General features: G+C 36.9%; 1 protein-coding gene across 2 annotated transcripts; it reads left to right on the top strand.

The window, feature by feature from the left end:
* On the top strand, positions 1 to 2290 carry LOC112192053 (protein phosphatase 2C 57). Of its 2 annotated transcripts, XM_024331573.2 has the most exons (5): positions 1 to 105; positions 1407 to 1574; positions 1819 to 1935; positions 2050 to 2104; positions 2194 to 2290. In XM_024331573.2, exons 2-5 carry the CDS (start codon positions 1468 to 1470, stop codon positions 2239 to 2241), a joined length of 327 nt encoding a protein of 108 aa, XP_024187341.1. In that variant the 5' UTR covers positions 1 to 105; positions 1407 to 1467; the 3' UTR covers positions 2242 to 2290. The 2 variants fall into 2 exon arrangements, with proteins under 2 accessions (XP_024187341.1, XP_024187339.1); XM_024331571.2 differs by lacking the exon at positions 1 to 105 and having other exon boundaries at positions 1292 to 1574; positions 2194 to 2287.
* Positions 2291 to 11017: the final 8727 nt, after the last annotated feature.

The following is an 11017-nucleotide window of genomic DNA, read 5'->3' as shown; positions in this document are numbered from 1 at the left end:
GTCCTGTTGATATCATTGGTGGGCTTGCTGTTGGTTGGCTGATCCTTTCCTTTTGGCTTACTGTTCATGAATATGTCGATAGTTTTGTAGTCTCAGGACAAAATGGTATGGCACACTCCTAGTGATTTAAATTACTATTATATATATATCTATTATATATATATGCTCTTGATAGCTTGATTATTACAACCTATAATGCAAAAGGACCTAAATTTAGAAGAACTAAATAATCCAAAAAGAAGCTAAAACACTGTTGGATGGCAGCCAAAAGTGGTGACCACAAAAATCGGAAGACATGCATTTTATACTCAATCTAGCTCCTTATATTAATGTATTCTTATTCAATTTTTTAATAATAGCTTGCAAGGTGAGCTTTGGGGCTGTACACGTTTCTACATTGGTGTGGCTGCTGTTGGGATTGAATGCATGAATCCCCTTTTCTTTTTGGTTTAAGATTCAATGTTCAAGCTTTGTGAACCCTTTTTAGGTTATGATGACTACTTTGGTTTAGATTGTTATTAGCTTACTTTGTGTCTTTTCCAGCTAGCTCACCTTCTGACAATACTTAAATATGAGGGAAGTACATGCCTTTGTTTTGAATTGGTTGAAGGATCATGGGCTTGCCACCTGTTTCATATTCTTTCAGGGGTGTAATACTTTCAACTATTTTGTTGGATTGGAAGGATCTGTTACCTAGGTGTTTGTTAATCTTACTGCTCTGTTTACTTATTTATTTATTTAGTTTTTGTTGCTCCTACTCAGTCTCATGCTTTTCTTTTCTTTTTTCAACTTATTTTCTTTGTGGACTCCTTGCTGCTGATTTTATATTAGGTACTCTTTTTTTTTTCATTTTATTTAGCATAAGTCTCTTTCACTCCTCAAAAAAAAAATATAACGATGAAAAACATTTCTCTATCTTCTAATTGAACATGCAGTCATCATGTTGAGTCTTGTATGAAAATGGTATTCGCTTTTGCTGTGTCTTGTATCTAGTTCTCAGGCAGAGGATTGAACACTTGGTCTTCTATCGAAAAAACAGAAAGAAACAAATGTATTAATACTCAAATAGGTATTTGTTTAGTAACATGACAGAAAATTAATTCATATACCAAAGTAGAGGTATTTGCTTATTCTCTCCCTTTCTGCATTGCTTTAGATCAAAAATAAAACCTTGGTAAGAGTTTAGGATAACTTATACATGCTGATCTTATCTCTAAGTATGAAGGAAACTTATACATGCTAATCTTATTTCAGTGTTCCAACCTTACAACAATATACTGGATAATTTTTTTTCTTGAACAATCAAGACTCGTCTAGTTAATGATAGAATACTCTATATAGCTCATTTGTTAAGTCCTAGCTTACATGTATAGTATGGAATAATTGTGGTATGTCCTGCTCTGCAGATTGCATTTTCTGATCATACTGAGGGATGCATTTGTTAGTTTTTCATGTAAGCTTTGATATATGGATAATCAAGTTATGCACAATACTGACGGTTTTGATAAATGGAAAGGATTGATGCTGAAGAAAGGAGTTGAAGAAGGAAGATGGACGGAGAAATTTGTTTCTCGGTAGGTAATCTTGTATATCTTATGACTACTACCTGCATCAATTTTTCTCTTGCTGGCCTTCTTCTCTTGTAATTCAAGATTCTTTGGTCAGTTCATCACTACTAAGCATATCATGGACACATGGTTTAAACTCTAGTGTACTCTAGTCACGGAGCAAAGTAGCACCAAGAAGACTGTTCTTTATTTTTACTTTAGTATATCGTAAAATCTCGATTATAAAACTGCTCCTTTTCTGTTTTTCCAGTGTTCAATTCAGTGGAAACCTTGTTACTGCATCTCCAGACGTTTATCAAGCAAGTCTAGGGGCAGACTCAGAATTTCTAGTGTTAGCATCTGATGGTTTATGGGATTACATAAACAGGTAACGTGACACTCTTGATTGCTTAGTAAAAATGTCAGCCAATTGTCATATTATCTCTTCAATCTATTCACAAGAAGACTAGTCACCTTAAATTTTTGTTGCTGTCAATTTCAGTTCAGATGCAGTTTCTTTTGTAACGAATCAGCTTCGACAACATGGAGATGTCCAGGTATATATGGCCTACACATTTGTATTTGGAAAAGTACATTGATCCCAGAACAGTGCTTAACTACAAATACTTTCTGTTTCTGATTTCAGCTAGCTTGTTATGCGCTTGCTGAAGCTGCTCTGGCAACAACTAATTGAATGGATTGTGTTTATTCTGACCATAGCGCTGGATTATGCCAGGAAAGTCCAAAATGCTTGAAATTTTGGTTGCTTGAAACTTTTTTTTTTGATGACATGGTTGCTTGAAACTTTGGTTGCTATTGTTTTGCATGTATTTTGGTGAATGTCATATATCTAATTTTGGTTGCTGTTGGTTGCTTGGATTATGCTTATTGAAATTTTGGTTGTAATGGCATATATGTAATGCTCAAATTACAAATTTTTGTCAAGGTTGTCCAGAATACATAATGTACAATGACAACTATAGATTCTTTTCTGCAATTTTGTCCACTATTAAGTGCAAACCATTTTGTTTTAGTGGGAGAGAAGAGGAAGGCAACATATCCCAGGAAGATATGGATGTGGGAGTGGGAAAAATTTATGGTCAACACATATATGTAAGCATTGTGCTGGACATATATATATATATATATATATATATATATATATATATATATATAATCTTTTTTTGGTTCAGTTGAGACTTAATTTGTTCTTTAGATTTAGTTGGACATGAGTTGGTGCTAGTACTTTGAATTGATAATGTAACATTTGTGAGAATGATGTATGAGAATTAATGTAGCAAATGACATTGGAACTTCGAATTTCATTTCTGCCTATTACCATATCAATTGTGCAGATTCAATTCCAACACCATTTATTGGATTAGTAACTGCTGTTGTAGTGCAAACTATCACACAACACAAAAGTTCAAAAAGGCATTACACATATTGTCTGAGGAAAATTCAGACAACACTTTTATCTAGCAACTTGTCATATTAAAGCTATTTGGACAACAAGAAGGAAAAATAAGTGTGGTATGAGATTCATTCAAGGCAACAAATGTATCAAAGTCAATGTTATCTTAAATAATATTAAGACAACATTAACATCCTCAAAAATGTTATATAACGTTAAATTCAGACGACAAGAAAAAACAATGTGTGATTTGAAATTTATCCAAGACAACACATGGATCCGAAATATTGTCATATGAATTGCATTTCAGACAACACTGAAATCCAGATAACTGTTATCTTAAATGAAATTTAGACGACATAAGGAAACTAGAAGTGTGGTCTTCGGTTCATGCAAGACAACACCATCTTCGAACAAGTTGATATTTGAACAGCACTTGACACAACATCAGGTAATCAAAAATGCTTGTTTGAGTTTTACTTCACACATCATATTTCTTACATTATTGACGTTGGAGATTTTTAACAGACAACACAGCCTTGGAAAGATTGTTGTGCTTGATGAATTTCACTCAACACCAAACCAATAAGCTGTTGTCTGATTTCATACCCGACAACAGACTACTGCCATGAATCAAAATTTGGTAAACTTAGACAACATATATTTAGGTAAACATGTTGTGTGAATGACCAGACAGACAATTAAAAAAGAATGTTGTCTGATGGGGGAGATCAGACGTCATGCCAGTTTACAACATCTCCAATTTCATTCAGACAACAGGCTTTTGACTGTTGTCTGATTCACTTTGTGTAGTAGTGAGGACAAATCTTTGTGGATTGTATTCTGATATATATTCATCATATGAACCTATTACAAGCTAAAACTATAAATAGAAGATGAAAGCAGATTGCAGCAAGCTATGTACATCGAGGACAGCAAGGTAGTCAGCAAGTTGGTATAACAGCTGTGTACGGAACGTGGATAGCAACATACAAAGTAGCAAAGTAGACAACATGTGGTACTGGAACGTGGACAGCAGCATCAAAGTGGCTAGACAACATGTGGTATAACAGTAGCAGCAGCAGCTTTGTTCAGAAGGTGGACAAAGCAAAGTAGACAACATGTGATATATTCCAATATTCTAATACTCCCCCTCAAGCTGGATCAAGGAGGTTCATTGAGCCAAGCTTGCCAAGAATTCGATGGAACTGAGCAGTGGAGAGAGATTTGGTGAAAATATCAGCTAACTGATCATGACTTCGAGTATAATGAGTATCAATAATTTTGGATTGAACTTGAGCTCGAATATAATGACAATCAACCTCGATGTGCTTGGTTCTTTCATGAAAGACTGGATTAGATGCAATGTGCATTGCAGCTTGATTGTCACAGAAAAGGGACATTGGTTGACTACTAGGGAACCCCAATCAGAGAGGAGACCTTTTAGCCAAATAAGCTCACAAGCAGTGTAGGCCATAGCTCGATATTCAGCCTCTGCACTGGAACGAGCAACAACAGTTTGCTTCTTGCTCTTCCAAGTAACTAGGTTACCACCAACAAATGTGCAGAAGCCAGTAGTGGATTTACGATCAAGGGAGTTGCCTGCCCAATCAGCATCAGTATATCCCATAATGTGAGTGTTTCCATTGTTTTTCATCAAAATTCCTCTACCAATGGAACCTTTGAGATAGCGAAGGATTCGCTTTACAATGTGAAGATGAGCCAAAGTTGGAGCATGCATGAATTGGCTGACAATGCTTACAGCGTAAGCAATGTCAGGTCGAGTAATCGTGAGATAAATAAGCTTACCAACTAATCTTTGATAGGAAGCTAGATTACAGAGAGACTCACTTGATGCATCAAGTTGCAGCTTACTGTCAAGAGGAGTGCGGGCTGGTTTGCAATCCTTCATATCTGCATCTTGCAGCAAATCAAGAACATACTTTCTTTGGTTAAGAAAGAGGCCTTTATGAGAAGTAGCCATTTCGATACCAAGAAAATATTTAAGAATCCCCAAATCTTTGATAGCAAACCTTTTTCGAAGCGATTGTTTGAGCAACTCAATCTCTTCAGCATTGTCACCTGTTACGATTAAATCATCAACATAGATAAGCACCAGAAGTTTACTGGTTGGGCCAATGCGAATGAACAATGAAGAATCTGCATTGCTTCTGTGAAAACCGACTTCTTCAAGTACTGAACTAAGTTTGGCATACCATGCACGTGGAGATTGTTTTAAGCCATAGATGGCTTTGTGAAGCTTGCACACTATATCAGGATCATGAGATTGAGAATGACCGGGAGGTAACCTCATATAGACTTCCTCTTCAAGATCACCATGTAAGAAAGCATTTTTTACATCCATTTGGTAGAGAGGCCATGCATGATTAGTTGCAACTGATAACAAAACTCTTACTGTGTTCATTTTAGCAACAGGAGCAAAGGTTTCCTTGTAATCTACCCCATATGTTTGAGTAAAACCACGAGCCACTAAACGAGCTTTATGTCTCTCCACCGTGCCATCAGAGTGAAACTTGGTCTTATAAATCCATCTACAACCTACAGCTTTCTTCCCTTTAGGAAGTCGAACAATACTCCAAGTATTATTATCATTGAGAGCTTGAAGATCATCTGACATAGCCTGCTTCCATTCAACAAGATGATTGGCTGCCTCAAAACTTTGAGGTTCATGAGTATTATCAAGGGCACTCAGAAATGCAGAATGAGCAGATGAAAATTTATTATAAGAGATGAAGTGTGTCATCGGATACCTTGCATTGTAGGTTACATAGTCATTGAGCTTTGATGGAGGACCTCGTTCTCGTGGAGGGTTTCTACGAAGAACAATTGCAGATGGAGAAGTGGGCTCATCAACAGATTGCATATCAATCTCTGGATCAGAAAGGACAGCTGGAACTTCTTGAACTGGAATAGCAGGATTGATAGACGGATTGCAATCCTCAACAATAGGAAGATTAGGGCTTGGAAACAGATCCGATAAATACTCCCCCTGACCAGTATCACATGATTTTCTTGTGAAATAAGGAGTAACTTCATCAAATCTCACATCCCTGGAGACAATGAGTTTCTTAGTAGCATAATTGTAGCATTTATACCCCTTTTGAGTAGATGAATATCCTAGGAAAACACATTTATCAGCTCTAGGATCAAGTTTATCACGTTGATGAGCTTGAATATGAACAAAGCATGTGCAGCCAAAGACTTTCAAGTGAGACAGATCAATCTTTCTTCCTTTCAACACTTCAAGAGGAGATTTAAAACCAAGCACTCTGCTAGGTAATCTGTTGATGAGATATGTGGCAGTGAGAACACCTTGAGACCAAAATTTTTTTGGAACATTCATTTGAAACATAAGGGCTCTGGTATTTTCAAGAAGGTCTCTATTTTTTCTCTCGGCAATCCCATTCTGTTGAGGAGTACCGACACAACTGGTTTGATGAACAATGCCTTCTATGCTCAAGTATTGTGACATGTTATTGGACATATACTCAGAACCATTATCGGATCGTAAAATATGAATGGATGATGAAAATTGAGTGATGACAAGTTTATGAAAATCTTTAAAAACATCCACAACTTCACTTTTTAATTTCAAAAGAGACAACCAAGTAATCCTTGTAAAATCATCTACAAAGGTTACAAAATACCTAAAACCATCATAGGACTCAAGAACTGGGCCCCAAATGTCTGAATGCACGATTTCAAAAGGTTTATTAGCTCTAGACAAAGAAGAAGTAAATGGTAATCTAGAGGATTTTGATAAATGACAAATATCACATTGATTAGCTGCCTTGCACATATTAGGAAACAAAAAAGACAACACTTTCTCAGATGGGGTGAGCCAAACGTTGATGCCAAAGATGATGATCTTGAGCTAAACTTGAACTAGTCTGAAAAACCTTAGAGGTACTAGGGTTTTTTGACAAATAGTAAAGTCCATTCAAGAAGAAACCTTCACCAATCGTCTCCTTGGTGATGAGATCCTGAAATACAACCTTGTAAGGAGAGAAAATAACAAGACATTTTAAGGTATGTATAATTCTTCCAACAGACAGAAGTTGAAAAGGAAAGGAAGGAACATAAAGAGCAATCGACTCAATTAGACTAGAAAGTAATTTTATTTTTCCTTTTCCCAAAACAGAAACACCTTTGCCATTTGCTACTGATACTTTAGAAGGAGTGGACAATTTTTCAAAGTCATGCAAATTTTTTAGTTTATTTGTCATGTGATCCGTAGCTCCTGAGTCTATAATCCAATAATCATCCATAGCACAAACATTTAGAGCAGTTGAGAAGGATTTTAGAATACCTGAAGCTTCCTCATGTGAGACACAATCAGTTTCTGCAAGAAAGCCAGCAAACTTTCCAAGGAGTGCAGTGTGGTTTTCACTCCCAGTTATAGCTGGTTCTTCTTTTCCACCATGCATCTGCCTCATGTTGAGATAGGTAGCAAATTCATTAATAAGCGCAGTGGGATTGGAGGTGAAATTCATCATACTCCTAGTATAAGAAGCATCAGCAAGTTTTGCTCTGTGTGATGGAGTACTCCAGCCTTTTTGAAGAATTTTGCCTTCTTTTGAAAACTTTGGCTTCTGCTCAGGATGGAGAATCCAACATCTGTCCTTGACATGCCCAACACCTTCACAGTAAGTGCACTTCAAATCAGTTCTCTTGCCTTTGTATGTTCTCTCTTCAACTTGCCTATGATTTGAAACATAGGCTCTAGTTTCAGACAGACTAGACTTGTTCTCCATATTCATCACCTTTTTTCGAACTTCTTCCCTTTGAATCGTAGCACATACGGTGTTGAAAGATGGAAGCTCAGAATTCATGAGAATGTGGCTTCTCAAATCTTCATAATCTGAGTTTAAACTTGCAAGGAGTTGAAAAATCTTGTCCTCATCTGCTCTCTTTAACAAAACACTCGCCTCTGTGGTATGAGGTCTGTAAACATCTAGCTCATTCCACATACTTGTAAGGCTACCAAGGTGTTGAACAAAGGATTTACCCTCTTGTTGTAGATCAGCAATATCTCGCTTGAGTTGAAACACTCGAGCAGCATTATTCTGATTTCCATACATCTCTTTAACATATTTCCAGAGATGCATAGAAGACTCAGAAAAACTAAAAATCTCCCTTATTCTGCTCTCCATGGAATTGAGTAACCAAGACATAACAAGTTGATCATTGCAAAGCCAAGAATCATATGTAGGGGACTTAGCTTCTGGCATCTGTATAACTCCATTGATATAACCAAGCTTGGACCTTCCTCCAAGAGCAAGTGTAACAGCTCTAGCCCAAGAAAGATAGTTGAATTCATTCAACAAAACAGAGCTAAGACGTTGGTTCGGATTAAACTCAACATCGGAAGAAATTGAGGTTAGAAGAGAATCCTCATTTTTTGAACCAGATTTCCCAGCCATAATAAGCTGACAAGCTTGGGAACTACACTAGAACAATTACAGAATCAGGCTTTGAATTCCTGCTTTGATACCATGAAGAAAATGAAGGACAAATCTTTGTGGATTGTATTCTGATATATATTCATCATATGAACCTATTACAAGCTAAAACTATAAATAGAAGATGAAAGCAGATTGCAGCAAGCTATGTACATCGAGGATAGCAAGGTAGTCAGCAAGTTGATATAACAGCTGTGTACGGAACGTGGACAACAACATACAAAGTAGCAAAGTAGACAACATGTGGTACTGGAACGTGGACAGCAGCAGCAAAGTGGCTAGACAACATGTGGTATAACAGTAGCAGCAGCAGCTTTGTTCAGAAGGTGGACAAAGCAAAGTAGACAACATGTGATATATTCCAATATTCTAATACATCCCTTCACCGTCGAAGCCCCACCGGAATCCCTTCTGCACAGCCATGGTTTGCTGGCCAACACACCCACAAAACAGTCCCATAGCAGTACATCGGCAGATCAATCCTCTTAGCCAGCACAGAAAACTCCACGTTCCGCCGACGCCCCTCAAAACAGATGGCCATCGATCACAATTGCTTCTTCTCCACCAAGACAAGACCCTCAACCACCCATCCGGTAGCAACCACCACGCACCGGTGAGGCCAGAGGCCCGTGTCGGCACCGGGTCGCCGCCGGAGGAGATCACCACAGAGAAAACTGAAGGAAAAAAAAACCAAGTGTCAAAATTTTATAGGGAGACAGGGAAGGGGATAGAGAAATGCGGACAGAAGATTTGAAGCCCTCTTGTTGAGGTTTTCCTATCGCCAAAAGAGTATCTCTCAGCCTGTTTGTACTCGATAATCATTTGGAAACGGTTGATGGTATCCTGACTTAATTGTAATCTTACGTTTCCAGATCAGAGTCTTGTTCCTTTCCAATGGGTAGTCTTTGTGGAAACTGGAAAGTACTTTGACCAACCAATAAACCAATGGACATACAGTCATAAAGATATATCCTGGTTTGAGACGATCAAGCCAAAAGTACAGACTCATTAACGTGTGATAGGAGCATTTTAATGCGACGTTTTAACTGCATTTCCCTACATTTCTTACGTTATTTCCTTATTAAAACCCTGTTTAGGAAAGTTTCCATTCTTTGATTGGGAAAGTTCCTATTTGTAGAAAGTTTATATTTTTGTAGTTTCTATTTATCATTTTTAGTAAGTTTCCATTTTCAGTTTAGGAAAGTTGCCATTTTTCATTTTAGGAAAGTTTCTATTTTTCTTATTAGTTTCTATTTTTAGGACCTCCAAGCAAGTGGAAAATCTTGAGGAGGAAAATCAAAGTTGCAACCAAGTGGAAAATCTTGAAGAGGAAAATCAAAGTTGCAAGCAAGTGGAAAATCTTGAGGAGGAAAATCAAAGTTGCAACCAAGTGGAAAATCTTGAGGAGGAAAATCAAAGTTGCAAGCAAGTGGAAAATCTTGAGGATGAAAATCAATTCAAGTTGAACAAGTGATAAACAAGTGGGAAGATATTTTTTACAAATTTGTCTAACATATCTAGCCTTTCATTTATGTTCATCTCCACCCTCCATTCATCATTTTTTGGGCTATAAATACACTTCTCCTCTCACTCTCAAAATATATTCCTTCATCCATTTCATCTCCTTGTCTCACCATTTCCTCTCCATTTTCCTTAGTCACCATTTCCTATACAAATTCCTACATCCATTTCATCTTCTTTGTCTCTCCATTTCCTTTCCATTTTCCTTCTCCATTCTCTAGTTGCAAAGTTCTGCGTTTTCAAGCAAGGAGAGGAAGAAGAAGAAGGAGCCGTGAAGATCATATCCTCCATCATCCACCTTGAAGGCTTGCTTCCAAGATTCAAGATCCAACCATCTAGCTTTCCATCTCCATCTCCCCTCACGGTGTAATTCATTCTTTTTCCTTGTAATGATCTTTTGTTTTCCTTGTTTGAATTCATATGAACTTGTTTCTAGTTAACAATAATGTTTAGGGTAAAGTTTAAACCCAACTTCTATGTTTAAATAAAGTTTTCGAATTCCATAATTGTGATTCTAAGTTGCTTATGTGAGTTTGTTCGATTGAATTTGCTTGATAGAAAACTTTTATATGTTTATCTTATTTGGGTCGACACTTATAGGATTTGCATGTAATTGGTGCTAGGTTTAAGAACATGAAATCGACTTTTCGTTTTGTGTAAACTTGAATCAAAGTAGTAAAGGTTTTGGACAAAAATCGAATTCAATTGAAGAGGATTGCAATTAGGTGAACTTATTCATACTAAGTTGTACACTTGAGTTGATAGCCTTTCTCTATGTGTAATGCGTTAAACATGACATGATTGACTAGCTTTCTAGGGTTTGATTGCATGTTTGATAGGATTAATCTAGGTGCTTTCGCTTAGGTTAATTAGCATTGAAAAGTAAAATATGGGAAATCATTTGCTTTCGAATGTTTCACATGATCAACTCCTCTCTCATGACTTGGAAGAACAATTATAGGATTTGAATCGAATTTGATTACATGGAATTGATTTTGATCTTTGTTCCTTGCGTTCCACCCTTGTATATATGTTTTTACGTTTTCTTTATT

Source organism: Rosa chinensis, chromosome 3 (assembly GCF_002994745.2).
Source record: "Rosa chinensis cultivar Old Blush chromosome 3, RchiOBHm-V2, whole genome shotgun sequence".
NCBI lineage: Eukaryota > Viridiplantae > Streptophyta > Magnoliopsida > Rosales > Rosaceae > Rosa > Rosa chinensis.
Note: the sequence above shows the minus strand (reverse complement) of the source record. Positions and strands in the feature narration are given on the sequence as shown.

Coding starts and splice junctions, on each gene's coding strand:
- LOC112192053 (XM_024331573.2), top strand. CDS start 1,468: ATGGATAATCAAGTTATGCACAATACTGACGGTTTTGATAAATGGAAA. Junction 1,575..1,818: donor ACGGAGAAATTTGTTTCTCG/GTAGGTAATCTT, acceptor CTGTTTTTCCAG/TGTTCAATTCAGTGGAAACC. Junction 1,936..2,049: donor TTATGGGATTACATAAACAG/GTAACGTGACAC, acceptor TGTCAATTTCAG/TTCAGATGCAGTTTCTTTTG.